We start from the raw sequence: 27,185 nt of genomic DNA, 5'->3' as shown, positions 1-27,185 counted from the left end.
ACCAAAACCCACAAGAGAGCTTTCAGGGGGTATTTATAGCCCCAACCACCAAAACAGCCATTGGGGAGGGCTGCTGTCGATTGGCGCACCAGACAGTCCGGTGCGCCACCGGACCCTGTCCGGTGCGCCAGCCACGTCACCCAACCGTTAGGGTTCTGACGGTTTCGACCATTGGAGCTCTGACACTTTGGTGCACCAAACAGTCCGGTGCGCCTCTAGCGCCTATTCTGACTTGTGCCGCGAATTGTAGCTCTGTTAGGGCACTGTGCAGTCGACCGTTGCACTGATAGCCGTTGCTCCGCTTGGTGCACCGGATAGTCCGGTGAATTATAGCGGAGTGCGCTTGAAGAAACCCGAAGGAGAAGAGTTTGAGGTCGATGAGTGCCCGGTGGTGCACCGGACACTCAGTTTCTCTTCAGTTTCTTTTTCTCCTTTCTTTTGAACCCTAACTTGGACTTTTCTATTGGTTTGTGTTGAACCTTTGGCACCTGTAGAACATATAATCTAGAGCAAACTAGTTAGTCCAATTATTTGTGTTGGGCATTTCAACCACCAAAATCATTTAGAAAAAGGTTTGACCCTATTTCCCTTTCAATAGCGCATCGCTCTTTACGTATTTGTGTCTAGAATAGATAGGTTTAACAGAAAAGGTGCTAGCGTCCAGTGGCTAAGGGACCCTCTGTTTTTTTGGGGGCCGGTGCGGTTGCACCCTCCGCACCCCCTCAGGTACGGTTCTGTGTACGATCACTCATCAAACTAATATTAATAGTTTTATGGCACTATAAATCATAACTTCACAAATTTAAAAAGTCGCTACAAAACATATATTTTTTAAATATCAAAGCTTGCGTAAACGGAACATTTTTAGTTACACCTACGAACGTATATGGGTATGGGTATCTGACATAACCGTTACCCGATGGGTGTCTGACATGAGTACAAATCTATACCTACGAACGTATATGGGTATGGGTATGGATTTAATTTTGTCTCGTAGTTATGGATTTATAAACCAAATACTCGTGTCCTAACCACGCGATTGCTATCCCTAGTCACACGATAGGGAAATAAAAAAAGGCCAGCAAAAAGCGAAGTTTGGGCCAAATAGCTGTAAAGGGCTTGTTTATCCTTCAGAAGATAAATACCTTCATCTTTCTTGAAGTTGCTAGCAAGCCAATCTACTATTCTCTGAACAAGTCAAGGACAATATATATCAATATACTTGAGAGCTACCTCCATTAAATTTGCACAATGTATGTAGTTAGATACTTATATCGATTTTGACATTCCATATGGTTTATGCCCACAAATCAAGTTTTCCTGTGTAGATCACTGGCAGGCTTAAAACTCCTGCTAATATATTTTTTGTGCAGGGAATAATATAAACTTGGGTTGAGTTGCAGGGTTAAGTAAACTATGTGAACTAATAATTTTTTTACTTCGACATACTTAACCAGACAAATAAAATTATTAGTTGCAACAGATCTCATCAACCAAATAAAAAAAATAATCTCTGCAATATTTTAAGAACAATAGAAGGTGATGAGGATGGAAGGGGCCGATGGTGAGGCCTGGATTTTGGTGTGGATTCCTTACATGTCAGAGGTCTGGATTGCGGTGACGTAGCTGCAGATTTGGGTGAGTAGTCGGGTGCATGTGGATTGGGGTGCACGTGGATTTGGGCGAGCGGATTTGGGTGAGCCATCGCGCGCATGTGGATTTGGGCGAGGACGAGGCGTGAATCCTGTGCCTCCCTTTAGCGGACCATGTTGCAGGGTCAGAGGGGAGAGGGCGTGGAAGGGGAGAGGGGCAGGGGTAGAATCATGGTGCACGAATGGTCTACATTTGAGTCTTATAGAGTATATATATACGCTGTTTGTAATGGAAGCTAGGGCTTCCGATTGGCATGGGAAGCCCCAGCCCAGGTAGTGGTCACGCACGTGGTCACGTGGGGCCAGTGGGGCGCGTGCGTCTGCGCGATTGTGGGGCACGTTTATGCATGTGTAAACATGTGTTATGTTTTACGTAAACAGAAGGTGCGCACGTGGTGGGGTCGAGTTAGGATGGACGAAGGTGGGCTAGTGTCGTGTTCGCTGGTCGGGTAGTTGGTTCCTACTCGTGTTTATGCTAACATATTTAATGGTTCAGACTTGCATAACAGGAGAGCGGCAACAAACATTTCATTGGTTCGTTCAGGTGGGTCCACACACCACCGTGATTAGCGCGCCCACGAAGCTGGAAGTTACCGTATATATCGGAACAGAAGATATGGAGTCAATCGTGCGTGGGAGCTCAAGCGGATTTTAGCGTAAAACGTGAACCAAAACAACGTAAATGGGTAGAATTTTAGTGTAAATCACCGATCTATTTCATAACGAAAACATGTATGGAAACAAAAAAAATCTGATTTAAATACTTTATTTCTTCCATAAATATAGGATCTCCCCAACATCCATGCATCAAGACTCGTTAGAACCAGTTTATGATATATACTGATACTGATTACACTACACGGTGAAGTTATTTATGCACTACGGTAGACTACGTAAAAAATCTGTTTTCTACTTCATGTGCACAAATTTAGGATGACAAGAATATGAATTGAAAAGAAAATGGATCGGTATACACGAGATTTATAGAATCGTGGCAAATGACCTCATTTCTTAGAGCGGTTACCTTTTTCTAAATTTATATTTTGTTTCGTAAATGTGTGAGTCATAAATATATCTTAAACATATGGCATAAATGGTAGGAATCCAATACACACTGGATTAAGGAAACAAGATAATGCATAAAATCAATAAATCGTTTGCGTAAAATGTGAATAGAAATATCATAAATAGACAAATAGATGGAAGCGAAGCCATGAACTGAAATATAAGTCGTAAAATCTATTGACATTGGCATAATTATGTATACAAAATAGCATAAAATAGGACCGCCGCCCTGCGGAACCGCCGCCTCGCATCTGGGATGCGCCACCACTTCCACCGCCGTCGTCGTTGCTCATGTGCCCCCGAGATCCGACGTCGCGCCGCCGCAGCCGCTCCCATCTCACTGTCATGTGCAACTCAAGGGGTCGCTGCCGCATGCACCTCAGGTAGACGCTGTCGCGCTCGTGCCCTCGGGATCCGCCGCTGCCACCTCGCCGTCGTGCGCACCTCATGGGACCGCCGCCGCGTGCGTGCCCTCGAGATCCGATGCCGCAGCCGCTCCCACCTCGCCGTGGTGCGCGCCTCAGGGGGCCATCGCCGCGCACTGGCCTCAGGCATCCGCCACCGCGAGCGTGTCCCCCGGATCCGCCGTCGCGAGCGTATCCCCCAGATTTGCCGTCGCGCGCTTGCTCCCAGGATCTGTCGCCGCACGCTTGCTCCCAGGATCTGTCGCCGCGCGCGCCTCTCGGGGGTGGAGGCGTAACTGTCGGCATCGCTAAAACTGAATCCTAGCGATCTGGAGCTTCTTTTATAGACGTTTCGGATCTGGTGCAGCTGAACCGGTTGACAACATCGGAGCAGGGCTTTCGCCAAGCTATTGAAAACCCAGGGCTCCATATACATATACATATACTATATATATGTGTGTGTGAGGGAGAGAGAGAAATCGTCAGTTCACTTACAATTGTAGATTATATTACGTATGTAAAAGCACTAGCTCAACTTTGACCGGTTGTCATAAGGAGTTAGTGGCTATAGCTGAGTAGAATACATTCATGATTCAGCTTCTGCGCGACGGCTGAAGCAAGCACAAGTAACCAGCAGCGGCAACTAATCTCAACCATTAGACAACCTTTGAGCTTAATGTGACAAGTTCTCAGTTCAAACATTTCAGAGACATGACATCCGCTACATGTGGAAGATAAATGCATTTCCCAGCATAAAATACATATACAGCACCGACCAAGCACAAATTCAGTCAGTAATGGCTCGCTAATATAGGCCGAGAAAAAGGAAGCACACAAAAAAGATGGAGACATCATTCTGGAAACACAAAGTGTAGCATCTGAAACTCAAAACTGAGAACTTACATGTGTTGGGCAGCTCGAACTAGTAATATGTAATGCTAACCTGCATGCTGTCTTGTAAAGAGCTTTCTCACAGCATTACAAGAGGACATTAAAGCACCATCAGAATAGATCACCTAAAGACATGTAATCCAACTTTGCACCACCTGATTCTAGTAGGTTTACCCACACTGCTAGTTTGCCCCACACTTGGATGATCAAGCTATTGCTGAACATGCAGAGAAGTCTCCAAAAAGCAACAACCTCAACCTTTGGTGGCAAGAACTGATGACTCCAAGAAACAGGGAACGTATGGGGTAATAGCCACATAGGCACAGCCATTTTCAAGAGTGCGGAGACCACGCAGTTCCTGGGTATCCATGTTATATGATACAAGTTTCTGGTTCCAGTGCTGAACAATGATGATAGAATTGTGATCTGGATGAATGGCCACAATATTGAAATCATGGACCAGGCGACCCAGTAATCCAAAAAACTGCAAAGAGCCCACACTGTGCTTCAGGATCCATGCTTTTGTATCATAGTCCTCAAGAACCCAGATTGACATCCGCGTGATGTGTATATGGTCTTGACCTGCTTTCGTATTGACACCGATGCAGTGCAGACGGTCTTGGGATTGACCAATAAAAATGATTAATCTCACATCCTTACCATGCCAGTCGATGATCCTACAAGTCTTCCCTTCCCCATCCACTGCAACTATCACATCCTCTTGTTTCTGAGAATCGAAGCCAACAAAATGCAGCAGATCGTTGATCAAAGCCCTGCCCATCCTGAATTTGATGAGGCATTCACCCCACAGCCCCCATTCACTGCCCTCTTCACCTCGCCGCCACTTGCTTGACCTGTCACTCCATGCCTTCGTTTCAGACGAGTAAGAGTGCACCGTTTCCACATCCTCCACCGTCATATCCTGCCAGATCTGGAACAAGTGGAAGTGCGAGGAGACAGCCGGGTTAAACATCAGAAAGGTGTGTGCATATTTTTCCCCACTATCATAATCGACTTCCGCTTCAAATGCAAATAAAGGTGGAGGCGGACAAGAGCCGGAGCTGGCGGGCACAGTCACCAATTTCTTGGTCGCAGGGTTTGACACGATGTACCCGAACTTGCCCTCCCGCGTGCACCCAAAGAGCAGGAGCCCGTTGCAAGAATCCAAGAGGACCATGCGCTCGACCCCAGGCACCATTGCCTTGATAAAAGAGAAGGAAGGGTCGACCGGAGGCACTCCGCTCCCCGGCAGGCTGGTGAAATGGCCGTAGCTGCGAGGCCCTCCGACGCCGCCGTGGAAGAAGCCTTCCAGGGTCTGGGGCAGCTTCTTGCCGTTGAGGGGGTCGGTGATGAGGTTGCGCCAAGATTTGCACACGTAAGTGGAATGGCGGAGGTCTTTGACGGGCATGCGCGAGAAGATCTCCAACATCAGCTCGTCGTAGAGGTCCGCCATCGACCTTCCCTTTGCGCAGTCCATGGCGCCGGGAGCGGGGAAGGGACGCGCTGCAAGCTAAGAGTTGGGAAGGTGATGGTAGGGATGGATGAGCACGAGAGACGGGGAGTGCTAAATGCGGCGAACAGGGAACGTACCGGCTGCCGGTGAGAGTCGGCGTCGACGGCGACGGCTGCGGCGCTAGCCGACGGGGGCCTTGCTCAGGGGATTTGGGAGGAAAGAAGCCTTGCACGTTTTCTAATAGCCCTAGATGCTCTGAATTTGGAATCTGATTGTATTAATGGGCGATCGGTTAATGATACAAGAGAGAGGGAAGTTTTGTAAAAGCAAGAGGAAGAATTGTTTAGATACTTGTGAGTAGGTATGGAAACGGATCGAATATGCATATATATGAATTCGATACAAATTTAAATGTCACATTTTACTATATTTTAGTCCGAATTCAGATACGAATTCGAATATCTTCGAATACGAATACAAAACGGATAGTCGAATCTAAATTCTTATTCGGATATTTACTCAATTCAACTCAAACAACATACCCTAAAATTTAACATATACATATGCGGATTTTTATTTAGATACAAGTTTATAGATAGTTAAAACAAACTTAAACTAAAATAGATTTCTCGTGATCCTTCATATCCAAGTCAACAATAATATATAAATAATATTTTTAAGCTATCTAAGCATGTAACAAAAGATAAACAACAACTTGTGATATTTAATAAGTGAAATTTATACAAATACAAGTAAATTAGAATTGATATAAAATAGTAAATGTACTAAGAAAACAAATTTTCCGTTCTAAGATGAATGAATGTCCTATATAAATGTGTGTACAAAAACTTAAATGAAAACATGAAGAAATTTATCTATATATTGTGAAGTGGAAAGTTATAGTTGAATGTTTATGGAACTTCGTTGAGATGTATTCACTATATAGATAAAGTGGAGAGTTATAATTGAATGTTTATGCTATTGAATTTTATTATTGAATATCACTAGAAATATAAGGTTGATATATTTATTTATCATATAAATATTTTTTTAAAATATTTTAAATGATATATATCATTTTTCTAGTATATTATTAAACTTAAAGTCATTTTAGTTAGTAATTAGTGATAAAGTTTAGTTTTAAATGGTTTCATGAAATATTTTTTTTTTCACGAATACAGATAGTATCAAATGTTTCATGGTTTTTTCGAATACGAATATGGAATCAAAAAGAGAAAAGACTATAAATCGAATTCGAATACATCCATTTGACATCCATATTGAAATCGAATACAGATACAGATATCCATATTAACAGTTTTAGCGAATACAAATACGGATAATTTGGATCTTCAAACATCCATTTCCAGCCCTACCTGTGAGGTAGGTTTACTTGGGTCGTGTTATAAATGCTTTCTTTAAACATATTGATGGAAGAGGCAAAATTGTTGCTTCAGAATCTCGTCTGGGTATAAATTATTGGCGTTCCGTATATGAACCCCTTCAAATAGGGCTTATTGGTATCAATTCGATGATCCCCATAGGGCGCGGTCAGCGAGAGTTAATTATTAGGGACAGACAGACTGGCAAAACAGCAGTAGCCACATATACTATTCTCAATCAAAAAGGTCAAGATGTAATATGTGTTTATATAGTTATTAGTCAAAGAGCATCCTCCGTGGCTCAAGTAGTAACTACTTTTCACGAAGAGGGGTCCATGGAATACACTATTGTAGTACCTGAAATGGCGGGTTCATCCGCTACACTACAATATCTCGCTCTTTATACGGGAGCAACCCTGGCTGAGTATTTTATGTACTGCGAATGGGATACCTTAATAATTTATGATGATCTCTCCAAACAAGTACAAGCTTTATGGACATATTTGTAATTTCATACGAAGTTGTCCCTCTGGAACAGTGTCATGCACAGAACAATCTTCTTTAGGGGCAGCAAACTCTTATTTGTTCAGCTTCCGAAGTTACCTTCGAGTTCTTATTCTTGTAAAGCCAAAGGTATGTTTGTAATTGTTTATTATATGACAAGGAATAAAACTTAAGGTGAATATGTAGATGAGTTATATGACATGTTCTCCATTATTTACATTTTTTACTCTTGTTGTCTATATATATATTTTTCGCCCTTCATCTTCTCCCTTCAATTAACATTTGAAGAAAAGGTTAAACGAAGGGAGAAGCTTGCAACTTAATAACTTATGTTGCCTTATTTTTGATACCTTGAAGGGATCAAAATGAAGTACCAACACCGACTATTGATGGGGCCATGACGATCGATACCGAACGCCCATGCCAACACATCACTGATCATCAACGACGCCGGTTGATACGAGCTTAGTTATGGTAATCGTATTAGAATCACTTCAGTAAAGACTATAGATAGACATGTTAAAGTTTTCTTGTAATTTCATCTAAGTACAATTAATGAATTAATGTTAATAAGATATTTTTAAATCTTCCTAATTCTTGTGGATAAACTATATAAAACCTAAGTACTTCCTAAGCTATTTAAACCGTCTAACAGGACCTATGTAGTCTTAAAAAGATTTTGTTTGTCTGGCATGCGCTCGGACGCACATAAACAAGCATGCCTACGTCGTCGACAGGGTTACAGAACTTTGGTGGGCATACATCAGCCACATAACGACTTATTTGTACTCCTAGGGAAGGCCAGAATCTGTCAGCTTCTCTCTAAAACGAACTAGCTCTTCTTGATAATCATGTTTACATATTGTCATCTGCTCCAAAATAGTGGCGGAGGCACCTCCGGCATGCCCGGGCACATGTGGCTCGTCCGGACGGCCATTAACCCTTAGGCATGTGCGGTAATAGGGCTGGACAAAATACTCGTGGCTCGTGAGCTCGCTCGACTCGTGGCCAGCTCAGCTCGGCTCGACTCGACTCGTTTTAATTTTATCATGAGCTGAGCTAACATCTTAGCTCGATTCGTTAATGAGCCAGCTCGACATGAGCTCGAGCCAGCTCGTTAGCTCGAATGAGCTAGCATTTATCTGTAAAACAAAGTCTATTCTTATATTGGATGAATTAATAAGTGATGAACTATGTTAGTTTAGGGTTTAAATGATGTGATATATAAAATTATGAGTATTGTTAGTCTTTTCTAGTATTAAATTATTATGAAATTAACTAGCAATTGATTATATTGTTGTATATATACATGTATACTATTTTTTGTTGTGGCCCGCGAGCTAAACGAGCCGAGCCGAGCTGGTTCTCTGACTTGGTTGCTTAACGAGTCGAGCCGAACCATTCGTACCCTTAACGAGCCAGCTCGAGCTCGGTCGAGCCGAGCCGGCTCGATATCCACCCCTATGCAGCAACAAGACGCCCCGACAGTCTGGCGTTCGTCGGGAGGTGGCATAGCAGGCTGCTGGAGTAAGGATGACAATCGGATGGATAGGGCATGGATATATGATTCGTGAACTTATACCCGCGAGGTAAAAATTAACTCATACCTGTACCCATATATATTCATGGGTATGAATCTATATTCATATCTGTCGGTTATATGTTACCTGATGGATATTCATTACCCGTTCATCCACTACAATTTTAGCATTCAACACCATACAACAATTTTATTATATTTTAAAAATGTATCATTTTAACACCCTCAAATGATAATTTTAACACCAAACAACATGTTATACATGAAAATTAAAAAAATAAAAATTTAGGACAATCTATTGAATTCAGATGACCTAGTAGTAGTACCTCACAATTTTATGCAGTAGTATAATAATAGTCTAATACCATCGGGTAACAGGTAACGATGATATCCATATCCACGAAAAAATTATTCACGGATTGCATATGAAAATTTTAGTGATGCATAACCTATAAAAAATTATAGATCCGCCATGGCTGAAGTGGACGACTTGAGTCGATAGCAGTAGAGCACAACCGCACAAGAATGTGGCCGAGGCTTGCTGTCAATCCTTGAACCAGCCCCAGTCTGCCAACCGCTCATGCTCGATGAGTGCCTAGGCTTTAATTCTGGACGGGCTCCACCACTTGGCCCAAAAGATATACGAATAATCACCTATCTTACTTGCCAGTATTGGATTATCATTTACTAATACTAATAGCATGATGCAGTAAAAGTTTGGGACATGTTCAAATTTTGGTTCAGCCTCTTTATTTTTGTTTTGTGCCATCCAACTGAGGCCTTCCACAATTCGCTGTACAAAACTAGTAAGTTCACGCTAGTTTCCTCTTTACATCCAACAGTGCAGATGCCACCATAAACATAATAGGATTTATCTAACTTCTTTTAAAAAGATACAAGGGCGCAATTAAAAAGGAAATAAAATAGGATTCTATGCAAAAAGGCAGAGATGTACTGTACATACCATTTTCCAGGGTGCATAATGAGCTCTTTAGCTAAGGGCAAAGCGATTCTTATAAATTTTACAGTAACTTGTCGATTTCAAACAGTTATATTATATGTCATGGGGTCAAATTTTATAGAGTTCTTACCAAGCATCAACATAGAAGTTAGAAGAAAAGTATAAATACACATGGTCAAGCAAGACACGACTACATACTATAAAACCTGACCTTAGAATAGTTAGCGTCAAAGATTGTTTCAACAATAAAATTTACATTCAAAGAACAATTACACTAAAAAAAGACGTTTCTTCTCCCGTTGGTGAAACAGGATTGGAAATGCAAGACACATGTGCTCAGTTCTTGAAGTAGTATTAAATAGGAGGTTTTCAGAAATGAAATTTCCTTAAATAAATGGAAAATGTGAACAAGACCTGTAGTATTAAAAAAGAAAGTTACCTCAACATTTATGCTCTAGTCTCCTTTTTTATATGTGCAGAATATTTATTATTTTTTACAACACGCAGAGCTACGTATTACTCCCTCCATCCCAAATTATCCTCCATTCCAAATTATAATTCGTTGACTTTTTTGTGCCATATTTGACCGGCTCGTCCTATTCATTATTTTTTTGCGGAAAAAATGAAAAATTCAAAGCCACATTTAAAGTATATTAAATGCTAAACAATATCACATCAAAGATCAACAATAATTATGATTTTTTAATAAGACAACAGTCAAACTTAGGGTAAAAAATCAAATGAATTATAAATTAGAGCGGAGGGAGTATTATATTAAGAAGAAGAAAAAACAGAGGGGAAAAGCCAACAAGCTGAACACACAGGGTAATACCATAGGTGCGCATTCAATATTGAATAATCACAACAAAATATCGAAGCTAATACCTATACTGACCAGCAATTAAGTGTGATCTAATTTGATATATCATAGAACTAACCATGCTGTCCTGTAAACAGCTTTCTCACTGATATATCATGGAACTAACCATGTTGCCCTGTAAACAGCTTTCTCAAAGCATTACAAAAGGACATTAAAGCACCATCATACTAGATCACCTTGCCCCACACTTGGATGATCAGGCTCTTGTTGAACATGCAGAGAAGTCCCCGAGAAACAACAACCTCAGTGTTTGGTGGCAAGAACCGATGACTCCAAGAAACAGGGTATGTAAGGGGTAATAACCGCATAGCCCTTTCCAAGAGTGCCGAGACCATGCAGTTCCTGAGTATCCATGTTATATGATACAAGTTTCTGGTTCCAGTGCTGAATAAGGATGAACGAATTGTGATATGGATGAATGGCCACAATATGGAAGTCTTTGATTGGGTGACTCAGTAATTCAAAGAACTGCAAAGAGCTCACATTGTGCTTTAAGATCCATGCTTGTGTATCATAGTCCTCAAGAACCCAGATCGACATCCGCGTGAAGCGCACTTCAGAGCCTTGATCTAATTGCACATTCACACCGATGCAGTGTAGATGGTCTTGGGATTCACCAATAAAAACAATTGCTCTCACATCCTTACCATGCCAGCCGATGATCCTACGAGTTTCCCCTTCCCCATCCACTGCAATTATCACAGTCTCTTCTTTCTGAAGATCGAAGGCAAGAAAATGCAGCAGACCATCGACCAATGTCCAGCCACACATGAATCCAATCACGGATTCACCCCACAGCTCCCATTCACCGCCCTCTTCACCTCGCCCCCACTTGCTTGACCTGTCACTCCATGCCTTGGTTTCAGACGAGTAAGAGTGCACCGTTTCCACCTCCTTCGCCGCCTTATTCTCCCAGATCTGGACCAAGTGGAAGTGCGAGGAGACAGCAGGGTTAAACATCAGAAAGGTGTGCGCATATCTTTCCCCACCAACCATGTCCCTTTCAAATGGAGGTGGAAGGGGACAAGAGCCGGAGCTGGCGGGCACAGTCATCAATTCCTCGGTCGCAGGGTTTGTCACGATGTACCCGAACTTGTCCTCCCGGGTGCACCCGAAGAGCAGGAGCCCGTTGCAAGAATCCAAGAGGACCATGCGCTCCACGCCAGGCAGCATTGCCGTGATGAAGGAGAAGGAAGGGTCGACCGGAGCCACGCGTTCTCCGCTCCCCGACAGGCTGGTGAATTGGCCGTAGCTGTGAGGCCCTCCGACGACGCCGTGGAAGAAGCCTTCCAGGGTCTGGGGCAGCTTCTTGCGGTTGAGGGGGTCGGTGATGAGGTTGCGCCAAGATTTGCACACGCACGTGCAACGGCGGAGGTCTTTGACGGGCACGCGCGAGAGGATCTCCACCATCACCTCGTCGTAGAGGTCCGCCACCGCCCTCCCCTTTGCGCAGTCCATGGCGCCGGGAGCGGGGAAGGGACGCGCTGCAAGCTAAGAGTGGGGAAGGTGAGGTTAGGGATGGATGAGCACAAGAGACGGGGAGTACAAAATGCGGCGAACGGGGAAGCACCGGCTGCCGAAGAGGGTCTGCGTCGACGGCTGCGGTCTGCGGATGCGGCGCTAGCCGACGGGGCCCTTGCTGAGATGTGGGGTTTGGGAGGAGAGAAGCGTCCTAATAGCCAAAGATTTAATGGTGCCTTTTATGGATGTGCCGGCGTTATAGATATCCATCTCGGTCGAGCCCACCGAGTGGTCCGCGACACGGCATGAAAAATGGCCTAACCCAGCATCGACATGGCCCGGTTTCAAACGTGTCTGGACAAGCCCGGCCCGTTCGTCGTGTCGGGCTGGGCCAAGGATTTCAGCCCGTCGGGTTTAGCCCGACCCGGCCCGTCTAAGGGGGAGGCACGTGGCAGCCCGGTAATGTTAACCGGCCGCGCGCGGCGCGTCCCACTCCCAGGCTCCCAGCCCCACCCCGCCTCTCGCCCTCGCATTTACGCTCGCATTTATGCTCTCAGTCTCAGCCTCTCCGCCTCTCGCCCTCGCATCGACGACTCCGCCCGAACCCTAATCTCCTCTCCCCTCTTGGATCTACGGATCGCCGCCGTCAGCCGGTGTCTCCTCTGTCCTCTGTGCTTGGACTCAGTTGCCCGCCGGGCGCCCCCGCCGTGCTTGGACATCTATACTTACCTTCCTCTCCCAGTCCTCTTCGGTGTTCCTAACCCTAATCCCCTCCGGTGTTCCTCGCTCCACGGATCTCGGCCATCGTCTGTCGTCTCCGGTGCTTCGACTGCACAAGGTGAGTTCCTCGGGCCCTACTCCTTTCCCTTCCCTATTCTATGATTCTGTCGGTGCGTTCATCGGGCCCTACTCCTAACCCTAATTCTTCCGGTGTGTTCCTCAACATAGGTATCGGTGAAATCCGGTGCCGTGTAGTCGTTGAGGAGTCGGAGACGTGTGCGGTGTGCGCGAGGTCGACTGGTCGAGGACTCCAGCTGTGCTCCTCGTGCTCGTTGTCGAGGTCAAGCTCTCAAGGCTATGGATCTTGACCCGGCTGTAGAGGCGGAGGAGCGACAGCTTGAGGACCACAATGAGGCGATGGATGCTAGACAAGCCTTAATGGGTGTTGGTGTCACTCATTTAAATCCTATTGAGCTCGAGGAATTCGTCGCCTCTAGAACAGGCACTGCTATGGACTCCACGAGCCCACCAGCATCTACCACTGCCTCTGCTGCTGGCGGCTCAAGGAAGAGATCCAAAGTTTGGAACAATTTCGACGAGTTAACCAATCTGGTAAATGGTAAGCGTGTAAGGTATGCTGCTCGATGCAAGTTCTGTCATGAGACATTAAGTGCTAGATCCTCTTCTGGTACTGGTCACTTGCTTAGACACAATTGTAGTGCTAAGAAGGCACACGATCGCTTTGGCCAAACCCAAACTGTGCTTAAGTACAACCCCGATGGTTCTTTGCAGCGTTGGTAGTACTGTCCTTCTGTTGCAAGGAATGAACTTTGTCGTTTGATAGCTAGATATGATCTACCTCTATGGCATGGCTCCACTGATGCATTTCAAGAATACATCACTCATGCACATAACCCTAGATTTGTGCATGTTTCTAGGCAAACCACTGCTAGGGACATGATTAAGTTATATAATGAGCGTAAGGTAAACTTAATTGGTACTTCGAAAACTGATGTTACATCTGTTTGTCTAACCTCTGATATTTGGGCTGGCAAGGCTAAGGAAAACTATTTAAGTGTAGTTGCTCATTTTGTGAATTCTCACTGGGAAATAGAAAAAAGGTTGCTTGGTCTAAGGTTAATTGATGGTAAACATAGTGGTGTTAGTATTGCTAATCTGGTTGCTACTGTGATAGATGATTATGCTTTAACTGATAAAGTATTTGCAATCACCTTAGATAATGCTTCATCAAACAATACTGCCATGAAATATCTGAGACCTTTCTTGTCTGGTTACCTTGGTGTGCCTGCTCCTGTTGTGACTGATGATGATTCTTTTACACCTACTGATGATGACTTGTGCACTATGTTCTTGCATCAAAGATGTTCCTATCATGTTATTAATTTAATTGTTAAAGCTGGTCTTCAACATTTGAAAGCTTATATTGATGACTTTAGAACTGCTATAACCTTTTTAAATGCTTCAAATCAACGAATAGTTGCATATAAAAGCTATTGTATGAGTATGGCTATTCGTCCTCGTAAGTTTGGTGTTGACATGAATGTTAGATGGAATTCTACATACTTAATGCTTAAACACCTAGTACCATACAAGTCCAGCTTTTCTGTTTTTATCAAAACCCAGTATCCTTTGCATCTTGATGGTACTCCTTTACTCACTGATGATCATTGGACAATTGCTGAAAAAGTTCTTTCTTTCCTAGAATTATTTTATGAATCCACAGTTGCATTGTCTGTGTTTACTACCCTACTGCTACTTTGATGCTACACCATATTCTGAGGATAGCCAGACATCTAAATTCATTTGAAAATGATAGACTTCTTAGGGCTGCTGTTGTTCCTATGAAAGATAAATTTTTGAAATATTGGAGGGATATTCCTATTCTATATGCTGTTGCATTTATTTTAGACCCAAGGGCTAAGATGAGGGGTTTTAACAAACTCCTTGTCAGGTTAGCTAGCTTAACTGGTACAAATTACTCTAATGTTCCAATTGAAGTTAGATCTAAACTATCCAAGATATTTCAGTTGTATGAAGCTAAATTTGGTGACACACGCCTGTGTGCTAATCAACACCCAACATCTCTTGGTTCTGGTAAGAAAAAAATGGCATGGGATGACATCTATGGTGATGATGACTATAATGGTGAGTTTTATGTGGGAAGGAGACCAGGTTCTAGTTCTATCTCTACTACTGCATCCACTTCTGAGCTGGCATCTTACTTAGATAGTGATACTATAACTGAGTTTGATGAGGACTTCAATGTCCTATCTTGGTGGCATCAATATAAGCTCACTTATCCTATTCTTGCTCTACTTGCTAAAGATGTCTTGACAGTCCCAGCTTCTACTATATCTTCAGAGTCTACCTTTAGTCTTGCTGGTAGGGTGATTGAAAGGGAATTAGGCTTACACCTAGTTCCTAAATAATTTTGGTGGTTGAATTGCCCAACACAAATAATTGGACTAACTAGTTTGCTCAAGTGTATAGATTATACAGGTGTAAAAGGTTCACACTCAGCCAATAAAAAGACCAAAAGTTGGATTCAACAAAGGAGCAAAGGGCCAACCGAAGGCACCTCTGGTCTGGCGCACCGGACTGTCCGGTGTGCCACCGGACAGTGTCCGGTGCACCACCGGACACGTCCGGTGCACCAGAGGACTCCAACGCAAACTCACCACCTTCGGGAATTCCCAGGGTCGACTCGGCTAAAATTCACCGGACTGTCCGGTGTACACCGGACAGTGTCCGGTGCGCCAAGGGAGGTCGGCCTCAGGAACTCGCCAGCTTCGGGAAACTCCAACGGGCAGTCCACTATAATTCACCGGATTGTCCGGTGTGCACCGGACTGTCCGGTGCGACTCCGGAGCAACGGCTATCTCCGCGCCAACGGCTCTCTGCCGCGCATTTAATGCGCGCTCTGCGCGCGCAGAAGTCAGGCGCGCCCATACTGGCACACCGGACAAGGAACAGTGCATGTCCGGTGTGCACCGGACACCCAGGCGGGCCCACAAGTCAGGAGCTCCAACGGTCAGAATCCAACGGCAGTGATGACGTGGCAGGGGGCACCGGACTGTCCGGTGCGCCATCGAGCAGACAGCCTCCCAACGGCCACTTTTGGTGGTTGGGGCTATAAATACCCCAACCACCCCACCATTCATTGCATCCAAGTTTTCCACTTCCCAACTACTACAAGAGCTCTAGCATTCAATTCTAGACACACCAAAGAGCTCAAATCCTCTCCAAATTCCGCACAACACCATAGTGACTAGAGAGAGTGATTTGCTTGTGTTATTTCGAGCTCTTGCGCTTGGATTGCTTTCTTTGTTCTTGATTCTTTCATTGCGATCAACTCACTTGTAATTGAGGCAAGAGACACCAAACTTGTGGTGGTCCTTGTAGGAACTTTGTGTTCCAAGTGATTGAGAAGAGAAAGCTCACTCGATCCGTGGATCGTTTGAGAGAGGGAAGGGTTGAAAGAGACCCGGCCTTTGTGGCCTCCTCAACGGGGAGTAGGTTTGCAAGAACCGAACCTCGGTAAAACAAATCTCCGTGTCTCACTTGCTTATTCGCTTGGGATTTGTTTTGCGCCCTCTCTCGCGGACTCGTTTCTTTATTACTAACGCTAACCCGGCTTGTAGTTGTGTTTATATTTGTAAATTTCAGTTTCGCCCTATTCACCCCCCCTCTAGGCGACTTTCAATTGGTATCAAAGCCCGGTGCTTCATTAGAGCCTAACCGCTCGAAGTGATGTCGGGAGATCACGCCAAGAAGGAGATGGAGACCGGCGAAAAACCCACTACAAGCCACGGGAGCACTTCATCGGAAGAGTCCCGCACCAAGAGGAAGGAGAAGAAGGACTCCTCCAAACGAAAGGAGAAAAAGTCTTCCTCTTCTCACCACAAAGAGAAGAAGGAAAAATCTTCTTCTCACAAGCCGCATCGGAAAGGCGACAAGCACAAGAGGATGAGGAAAGTGGTCTACTACGAGACCGACACTTCATCAACATCGACATCCGATTCCGATGCGCCCTCCGTCACTTCTAAGCGCCAAGAGCGCAAGAAGTATAGTAAGATTCCCCTACATTACCCTCGCATTTCCAAACATACACCTTTACTTTCCGTCCCATTAGGCAAACCACCAACTTTTGATGGTGAAGATTATGCTAGGTGGAGTGATTTAATGCGCTTTCATCTAACCTCACTCCACAAAAGTATATGGGATGTTGTTGAGTTTGGTGCACAGGTACCGTCGGTAGGTGATGAGAACTATGATGAGGATGAGGTGGCCCAAATCGAGCACTTCAACTCTCAAGCAACAACAATACTCCTCGCCTCTCTAAGTAGGGAGGAGTATAACAAAGTACAAGGGTTGAAGAACGCCAAGGAGATTTGGGATGTGCTCAAAACCGCGCACGAGGGAGACGAGCTCACCAAAATCACCAAGCGGGAAACGATCGAGGGGGAGCTCGGTCGGTTCCGGCTTCGCAAAGGGGAGGAGCCACAACACATGTACAACCGGCTCAAGACCTTGGTGAATCAAGTGCGCAACCTCGGGAGCGTAAAGTGGGATGACCACGAGATGGTCAAGGTTATTCTAAGATCTCTTATTTTCCTTAACCCTACTCAAGTTCAATTAATCCGTGGTAATCCTAGATATACTAAAATGACCCCCGAGGAAGTCATCGGGAATTTTGTGAGTTTTGAATGCATGATCGAAGGCTCGAGGAAGATCAACGAGCTTGATGATGCCACCACATCCGAAGCTCAACCCGTTGCATTCAAGGCAACGGAAGAAAAGAAGGAGGAGTCTACACCAAGTCGACAACCAATAGACGCCTCCAAACTCGATAATGAGGAAATGGCGCTCATCATCAAGAGCTTCCGCCAAATCCTCAAGCAAAGGAGGGGGAAGGATTACAAGTCCCGCTCCAAGAAAGTTTGCTACAAGTGTGGTAAGCCCGGTCATTTTATTGCTAAATGTCCTATATCTAGTGACAGTGACCGAGGTGACGACAAGAAGGGGAGGCGAAAGGAGAAGAAGAGGTACTACAAGAAGAAGGGCAGTAACGCCCATGTTTGTCGGGAGTGGGACTCCGACGAAAGCTCAAGCGACTCCTCCGACGACGAGGACGCCGCCAACATCGCCGTCACCAAGGGACTCCTCTTCCCCAACGTCGGCCACAAGTGCCTCATGGCAAAGGACGGCAAAAAGAAGGTTAAATCTAAATCCTCCACTAAATATGAATCCTCTAGTGATGATAATGCTAGTGATGAGGAAGATAATTTACGTACCCTTTTTGCCAATCTTAACATGGAACAAAAGGAAAAATTAAATGAACTAATTAGTGCTATTCATGAAAAGGATGACCTTTTGGATTCCCAAGAGGATTGTCTAATTAAAGAAAACAAGAAACATGTTAAGGTTAAAAAGGCTTATGCTCTAGAAGTAGAAAAATGTGAAAAATTATCTAGTGAGCTAAGCACTTGCCGTGAGATGATTGACAACCTTAGACATGAAAATACTAATTTAAATGCTAAGGTTGATTCACGTGTTTGTAATGTTTCAATTTCCAATCCTAGAGATAATAATGATGATTTGCTTGCTAGGATTGAAGAATTAAATATTTCTCTTGCTAGCCTTAGATTAGAGAATGAAAATTTGATTGGTAAGGCTAAAGATTTTGATGTTTGCAAAGTTACAATTGCCGATCTTAGAGATAAGAATGATATACTTCGTGCTAAGATCGTTGAACTTAATTCTTGCAAACCCTCTACATCTACCATTGAGCATGTTACTATTTGTACTAGATGTAGAGATATTGATGTTGATGCTATTCATGATCACATGATTTTAATTAAGCAACAAAATGATCACATAGCTAAACTAGATGCTAAAATTGCCGAGCACAACTTAGAAAATGAGAAATTTAAATTTGCTCGTAGCATGCTTTATAATGGGAGACGCCCTGGCATTAAGGATGGCATTGGCTTCCAAAGGGGAGACAATGTCAAACTTAATGCCCCTCCTAAAAATTTGTCTAACTTTGTTAAGGGTAAGGCTCCCATGCCTCAGGATAACGAGGGTTACATTTTGTACCCTGCCGGTTATCCCAAGAACAAAATTAGGAGAATTCATTCCAGGAAGTCTCACTCTGGCCCTAATCATGCTTTTATGTATAAGGGTGAGACATCTAGCTCTAGGCAACCAACCCGTGCCAAGTTGCCTAGAAAGAAAACTCCTAATGCATCAAATGATCATGCCATTTCCTTTAAAACTTTTGATGCTTCTTATGTGCTTACTAACAAATCCGGCAAGGTAGTTGCCAAGTTTGTTGGGGGCAAACACAAGGGGTCAAAGACTTGTGTTTGGGTACCCAAAGTTCTTGTTTCTAATGCCAAAGGACCCAAAACCGTTTGGGTACCTAAAATCAAGAACTAAAATTGTTTTGCAGGTTTATGCATCCGGGGGCTCAAGCTGGATACTCGATAGCGGGTGCACAAACCACATGACAGGGGAGAAGAAGATGTTCTCCTCATATGAGAAAAACCAAGATCCCCAACGAGCAATCACATTCGGGGATGGAAATCAAGGTTTGGTCAAAGGATTGGGTAAAATTGCTATATCACATGACCATACTATTTCCAATGTTTTTCTTCTTAATTCATTAGATTACAATTTGCTTTCCGTATCCCAATTATGTCAAATGGGCTACAACTGTCTATTCACTGATGTAGGTGTCACTGTCTTTAGAAGAAGTGATGATTCAATAGCATTTAAGGGAGTGTTAGAGGGTCAGCTATACTTGGTAGATTTTGATAGAGCTGAACTCGACACTTGCTTAATTGCTAAGACTAACATGGGTTGGCTCTAGCACCATCGACTAGCCCATGTTGGGATGAAGAATCTTCACAAGCTTCTAAAGAGAGAACACATTTTAGGATTAACAAATGTTCATTTTGAGAAAGACAGGGTTTGTAGCGCATGCCAGGCGGGAAAGCAAGTTGGAACCCAACATCCACACAAGAACATCATGACGACCGACAGGCCGCTTGAGCTACTCCACATGGATCTATTCGGCCCGATTGCTTACATAAGCATCGGCGGGAGTAAGTATTGTCTTGTTATTGTGGATGATTATTCTCGCTTCACTTGGGTATTCTTTTTGCAGGAAAAATCTCATACCCAAGAAACCTTAAAAGGATTCTTGAGACGGGCTCAAAATGAGTTCGGCTTAAGGATCAAGAAAATTAGAAGCGACAACGGGACGGAGTTCAAGAACTCTCAAATAGAAGGCTTTCTTGAGGAAGAGGGCATCAAGCATGAGTTCTCTTCTCCCTACACTCCACAACAAAATGGTGTAGCGGAGAGGAAGAATCGAACTCTATTGGACATGGCAAGAACCATGCTTGATGAGTACAAGACACCGGACCGGTTTTGGGCCGAGGCGGTCAACACCGCCTGCTACGCCATCAATCGGTTATATCTTCACCGAATCCTCAAGAAGACATCTTATGAACTCCTAACCGGTAAAAAGCCAAATATTTCATATTTTAGAGTTTTTGGTAGCAAATGTTTTATACTTGTTAAAAGAGGTAGAAAATCTAAATTTGCTCCTAAAACTGTAGAAGGCTTTTTACTAGGATATGACTCAAACACAAGGGCATATAGAGTCTTTAACAAGTCCTCAGGACTTGTTGAAGTTTCTTGTGATGTTGTGTTTGACGAGACTAACGGCTCTCAAGTAGAGCAAGTTGATCTTGATGAGATAGGTGAAGAACAGGCTCCATGCATCGCGCTAAGGAACATGTCCATTGGGGATGTGTGTCCTAAGGAATCCGAAGAGCCTCCAAATGCACAAGATCAACCATCCTCCTCCATGCAAGCATCTCCACCAACTCAAAATGAGGATGAGGCCCAAGTTGATGAAGAAGTAGATCAATCAAATGAGCCACCTCAAGAAGATGGCATTGATCAAGGGGGAGATGCAAATGAGGAAGACAAGGAGGATGAGGAACCAAGACCGCCACACCCAAGAGTCCACCAAGCAATCCAACGAGATCACCCCGTCGACACCAACCTCGGCGACATTCATAAGGGGGTAACTACTAGATCTCGGGTTGCTCATTTTTGTGAACATTACTCTTTTGTTTCCTCTATTGAGCCACGCAGGGTAGAGGAAGCACTTCAAGATTCGGATTGGGTAGTGGCGATGCAAGAGGAGCTCAACAATTTCACGAGGAATGAGGTATGGCATTTAGTTCCACGTCCTAACCAAAATATTGTAGGAACCAAATGGGTCTTCCGCAACAAGCAAGACGAGCATGGTGTGGTGACAAGGAACAAAGCTCGACTCGTGGCCAAAGGGTACTCACAAGTCGAAGGTTTGGATTTCGGTGAAACCTATGCACCCGTAGCTAGGCTTGAGTCAATTCGCATATTATTGGCCTATGCTACTTACCATGGCTTTAAGCTTTATCAAATGGACGTAAAAAGCGCCTTCCTCAATGGACCAATCAAGGAAGAGGTCTATGTTGAGCAACCTCCCAGCTTTGAAGACAGTGAGTATCCTAACCATGTTTATAGGCTCTCTAAGGCGCTTTATGGGCTCAAGCAAGCCCCAAGAGCATGGTATGAATGCCTTAGAGATTTTCTTATTACTAATGGCTTCAAAGTCGGAAAAGCTGATCCTACACTCTTTACTAAAACTCTTGAAAATGACTTGTTTGTATGCCAAATTTATGTTGATGATATTATATTTGGGTCTACTAACGAGTCTACATGTGAAGAGTTTAGTAGGATCATGACAAAGAAATTCGAGATGTCTATGATGGGGGAGTTGAAGTATTTCTTAGGATTCCAAGTGAAGCAACTCCAAGAGGGCACCTTCATTAGCCAAACGAAGTACACTCAAGACATTCTAAACAAGTTTGGGATGAAGGATGCCAAACCCATCAAGACACCCATGGGAACCAATGGGCATCTCGACCTCGACACGGGAGGAAAGTCCGTGGATCAAAAGGTATACCGGTCAATGATAGGTTCTTTACTCTATTTATGTGCATCTCGACCGGATATTATGCTTTCTGTATGCATGTGTGCAAGATTCCAAGCCGACCCTAAGGAAGCTCACCTTACGGCCGTAAAACGAATCTTGAGATATTTAGCTTATACACCTAAGTTTGGGCTTTGGTATCCTCGGGGATCCACTTTTGATTTAATTGGTTATTCGGATGCCGATTGGGCGGGGTGTAAGATTAATAGGAAGAGCACATCGGGGACTTGCCAGTTCTTGGGAAGATCCTTGGTGTCATGGGCTTCAAAGAAGCAAAATTCGGTCGCTCTTTCCACCGCCGAAGCCGAGTACATTGCCGCAGGTCATTGTTGCGCGCAATTGCTTTGGATGAGGCAAACCCTGCGGGACTATGGTTACAAATTAACCGAAGTCCCTTTGCTATGTGATAATGAGAGTGCAATCAAAATGGCCGACAATCCCGTCGAGCATAGCCGCACTAAACACATAGCCATTCGGTATCACTTTTTGAGGGATCACCAACAAAAGGGGGATATCGAGATTTCTTACATTAATACTAAAGATCAATTAGCCGATATCTTTACCAAGCCTCTTGATGAACAATCTTTTAACAAACTTAGGCATGAGCTCAATATCATTGATTCTAGGAACTTCTTTTGTTAAAATTGCACACATTGCTCTTTTATATACCTTTGATCATGTCTCTTTTATATGCTATGACTAATGTGTTTTCAAGTCTATTTCAAACCAAGTCATAGGTATATTGAAAGGGAATTGGAGTATTCGGCGAAGACAAAGGCTTCCACTCCATAACTCATACTTCGCCATCACTCCAAGCAACTCTCTATTCCTTGGGGAGAAATGAGCATCAAGGACCGGACTTCGCCTTTGGTATAATCTTAACTCATTTATTTATGACCAAAGGGGAAGATAGCATTAAGAGGGCTCTAATGATTCCGTTTTTGGCGATTCATGCCAAAAAGGGGGAGAAATGAGCCCAAAGCAAAAGGACCGCACCACCACCACCGATTTCAAAAACTTAGTGTTGAATATTTATCAATTGATTTTCCTATTGTGTTCAAAAAGGGGAGAAAGTAGTATTTCAAAATGATATATCAAAACCCTCTTGAACACTAAGAGGTGGATCTCCTTTAGGGGGAGTTTTGTTAAGTCAAAGGAAAAGTATTTGAAACAGGGGGAGAAAATTTCAAATCTTGAAAATGCTTTGCAATCTCTTATTCATTTACCTTTGACCATTTGCAAAAGAACTTTTAAAAAAGATTTACAAAAGAGTTTGCAAAAACAAAACATGTGGTGCAAGCGTGGTCCAAAATGTTATATAAGAAAGAAACAATCCATGCATATCTTGTAAGTATTTATATTGGCTCAAATTCCAAGCAACCTTTGCACTTACATTATGCAAACTAGTTCAATTATGCACTTCTATATTTGCTTTGGTTTGTGTTGGCATCAATCACCAAAAAGGGGGAGATTGAAAGGGAATTAGGCTTACACCTAGTTCCTAAATAATTTTGGTGGTTGAATTGCCCAACACAAATAATTGGACTAACTAGTTTGCTCAAGTGTATAGATTATACAGGTGTAAAAGGTTCACACTCAGCCAATAAAAAGACCAAAAGTTGGATTCAACAAAGGAGCAAAGGGCCAACCGAAGGCACCTCTGGTCTGGCGCACCGGACTGTCCGGTGTGCCACCGGACAGTGTCCGGTGCACCACCGGACACGTCCGGTGCACCAGAGGACTCCAACGCAAACTCGCCACCTTCGGGAATTCCCAGGGTCGACTCGGCTAAAATTCACCGGACTGTCCGGTGTACACCGGACAGTGTCCGGTGCGCCAAGGGAGGTCGGCCTCAGGAACTCGCCAGCTTCGGGAAACTCCAACGGGCAGTCCACTATAATTCACCGGACTGTCCGGTGTGCACCGGACTGTCCGGTGCGACTCCGGAGCAACGGCTATCTCCGCGCCAACGGCTCTCTGCCGCGCATTTAATGCACGCTCTGCGCGCGCAGAAGTCAGGCGCGCCCATACTGGCACACCGGACAAGGAACAGTGCATGTCCGGTGTGCACCGGACACCCAGGCGGGCCCACAAGTCAGGAGCTCCAACGGTCAGAATCCAACGGCAGTGATGACGTGGCAGGGGGCACCGGACTGTCCGGTGTGCACCGGACTGTCCGGTGCGCCATCGAGCAGACAGCCTCCCAACGACCACTTTTGGTGGTTGGGGCTATAAATACCCCAACCACCCCACCATTCATTGCATCCAAGTTTTCCACTTCCCAACTACTACAAGAGCTCTAGCATTCAATTCTAGACACACCAAAGAGATCAAATCCTCTCCAAATTCCGCACAACACCATAGTGACTAGAGAGAGTGATTTGCTTGTGTTATTTCGAGCTCTTGCGCTTGGATTGCTTTCTTTGTTCTTGATTCTTTCATTGCGATCAACTCACTTGTAATTGAGGCAAGAGACACCAAACTTGTGGTGGTCCTTGTAGGAACTTTGTGTTCCAAGTGATTGAGAAGAGAAAGCTCACTCGATCCGTGGATCGTTTGAGAGAGGGAAGGGTTGAAAGAGACCCGGCCTTTGTGGCCTCCTCAACGGGGAGTAGGTTTGCAAGAACCGAACCTCGGTAAAACAAATCTCCGTGTCTCACTTGCTTATTCGCTTGGGATTTGTTTTGCGCCCTCTCTCGCGGACTCGTTTCTTTATTACTAACGCTAACCCGGCTTGTAGTTGTGTTTATATTTGTAAATTTCAGTTTCGCCCTATTCACCCCCCCTCTAGGCGACTTTCAGTGATTGAATAGCGTCGACGTCGCCTGGCTCTAGATATGGTTGAGGTTTTGTCTTGCATAAAAGACTGGGAGCTTGCTGATGCTCATCTGCAGCATACTGTGGAGGAAGAGACATGGGAACTTGAAGCTGAACATGAGAACTTGTACCTTGATGATCCAGAAGAACACAAACAGTAGTTGGTGGTGGACTGGTGGTTGGCTAGCTTAGTTGTTTGCCATATGCCTGATGGCTTATTCTTGTAATGAACTCATGGACCGTATGAACTTATGCCTTAGGGCTTAGGAGTTGTGGCTGTACTCTTTTTTCCTTCTTAGGCTTTTTTTCTCACGAGGTGTGAGTTTTTGCCTAAGAAGGTTTTTAATGAGGCAGCCATTGCACACAGTTCCATAATTATCTGTTTTCATATGTTATGTGTGCTTGTGTGTTCTGCTGTGAATTCAGCGAATTTTAGAATTTTTTGTAATTCCTGATTTTTTGGGGTGTGCTGGGCCAGTGGAGGGCACGACCCGAAATGGCCCACAGGCTTTCAGGCCAGCCCGACACGTTTTGGGCCTCTCCGGGCCGTGCTTGGACACATGTCCTGGCACGAGACCCGAACCGGCACGACCCGAGTCAATAGCGTGTCGGGCCAGGCACGACCCTGTTCGTGCCGTGCCTAACCGGGCTCGGGCCGGGTCCATTCCGGGCGACCCAGATGGACATCTATAGCCGGCGTCCAAATAGGGCCAGTTTAGGAAACCAATTTCATGGAGGGATTTCTATTTTTTAAAGAAAATTAATTTATTTTTTAGAAAAGTAGAAATCCCTTGAAAAAATGAGTGTGCAAACTAGCCTTTAAGGATGTTTGGTTTCTAGCCATTATTTTTTGGTCTATACATTTTAGTACCTTTTAGGCAATGTTTAAATGCATTAGAGCTAATAGTTACTAGCTACTAAAATTAGCTAAAGACATCCAAATAGTCTAGATAATTATTCAGTTTTTAACTATTTTTAGCAAATTAGCTAATAGTTAGCTAGCTATGTGTTAGCTCGCTAATTCTACCAATAATTTTTTAGCCAACGAACCATTAGCTCTAGTGCATTCAAACACCTCTTAGTCTCTAAATTGGCAATCACAAAGACTAAAATAGAGATAATCCCTCTTTTAGTCCATGTGTTCGGCAATTCAATGACTAAAAGGGATAAGTAGAGAGACTAAACATTAGTTCATATAAACCAAACACCCACTTACAATCTTAGCAATGGTAATCGACACAAAATCACTCTGGCAACTTTAAAGTTTAAAGTTTTCTTGTATTGTCATCTAAGGAGGTGCTTGGTTTCTATGGACTAATTTTAGTCCCCTATTTTATTCTATTTTAGTCTTTAAATTGCTAAATGCGAAAACTAAAACTATATTTTATTTCTTTATTTAACAATTTAGGAACTAAAATAAAATAAACTAGAGGGACTAAAAATTAGTCCATAGAAACCAAACACTCTCTAAGTCCAATTAACAAATTAATATTAATAGGATCTTTTTAATATTCCTACGTCTCATGGGTAAATTATATAAAACTCAAGTACCATCCTAAGCTTTTTAAAACCGTCTAAACAGACCTCTACGGGCTTAAAAAGTTTAAGTTTGGATGATATGTGGTCATGCACACATTAAAATTGTGCCTACGTCGTCGATCGGGATAAAGAACTTTGATTGCAACTTCATAGATATTAGAAATAGATACCGACCTATCGGGCGCTATACCGGCCAATTATACACACTATCAATGTCAAGCAGTATTAGTGCTCTTTAACATGTTCAGGTATTGAGAGTTTCTACTTCCCACAATAAGGGCTAACAGACGCTCATCTAAAATTTGCTATTTAATTCATCGGACATTGAATTTTCTAGTGACCTCGCCTAATAATACTCAATCAAATATTAAGCATGGATAAGGAAACCATCAAAATCCAGACAAAGGTAGTGGTTCAATACATTGGTTATGCATATAAAAAATTAATTAATTGTTTGTTGATGAATCCCATTGATAGTCGCCTAGAGGGGGGGTGAATAGGGCGAAACTGAAATTTACAAATATAAACACAACTACAAGCCGGGTTAGCGTTAGAAATAAAAACGAGTCCGCGAGAGAGGGTGCAAAACAAATCTCAAGCAAATAAGGAGTGTGACACAAGGATTTGTTTTACCGAGGTTCGGTTCTCGCAAACCTACTCCCCGTTGAGGTGGTCACAAAGACCGGGTCTCTTTCAACCCTTTCCCTCCCTCAAACGGTCCCTCGGACCGAGTGAGCTTCTCTTCTCAAATCAAAACCAGGAACAAAACTTCCCCGCAAGGGCCACCACACAATTGGTGCCTCTTGCCTTGATTACAATGGAGTTTTGATCACAAGAACA

At 43.8% G+C, this 27,185-nt stretch overlaps 2 protein-coding genes across 3 annotated transcripts; both read right to left on the bottom strand.

Annotated features, from left to right (window-relative positions):
• Positions 1 to 3,794: 3,794 nt before the first annotated feature.
• On the bottom strand, positions 3,795 to 5,730 carry LOC100286094 (F-box domain containing protein). Its single transcript, NM_001158982.2, has 2 exons — positions 5,603 to 5,730; positions 3,795 to 5,522 (listed from the first exon to the last, which is right to left on the bottom strand). Exon 2 carries the CDS (start codon positions 5,487 to 5,489, stop codon positions 4,266 to 4,268), a length of 1,224 nt encoding a protein of 407 aa, NP_001152454.1. The 5' UTR covers positions 5,490 to 5,522; positions 5,603 to 5,730; the 3' UTR covers positions 3,795 to 4,265.
• Positions 5,731 to 10,593: 4,863 nt separating this feature from the next.
• On the bottom strand, positions 10,594 to 12,424 carry LOC100382389 (Receptor-like kinase-like). 2 transcript variants are annotated; one of them, XM_008653443.2, is made up of 2 exons: positions 12,303 to 12,424; positions 10,594 to 12,223 (listed from the first exon to the last, which is right to left on the bottom strand). In XM_008653443.2, exon 2 carries the CDS (start codon positions 12,188 to 12,190, stop codon positions 10,976 to 10,978), a length of 1,215 nt encoding a protein of 404 aa, XP_008651665.1. In that variant the 5' UTR covers positions 12,191 to 12,223; positions 12,303 to 12,424; the 3' UTR covers positions 10,594 to 10,975. The 2 variants fall into 2 exon arrangements, with proteins under 2 accessions (XP_008651665.1, NP_001168605.1); NM_001175134.1 differs by having other exon boundaries at positions 10,680 to 12,349.
• Positions 12,425 to 27,185: the final 14,761 nt, after the last annotated feature.

This window comes from Zea mays, chromosome 7, assembly GCF_902167145.1.
Source record: "Zea mays cultivar B73 chromosome 7, Zm-B73-REFERENCE-NAM-5.0, whole genome shotgun sequence".
NCBI lineage: Eukaryota > Viridiplantae > Streptophyta > Magnoliopsida > Poales > Poaceae > Zea > Zea mays.
This window is presented reverse-complemented; position numbering and strand designations above follow the sequence as displayed.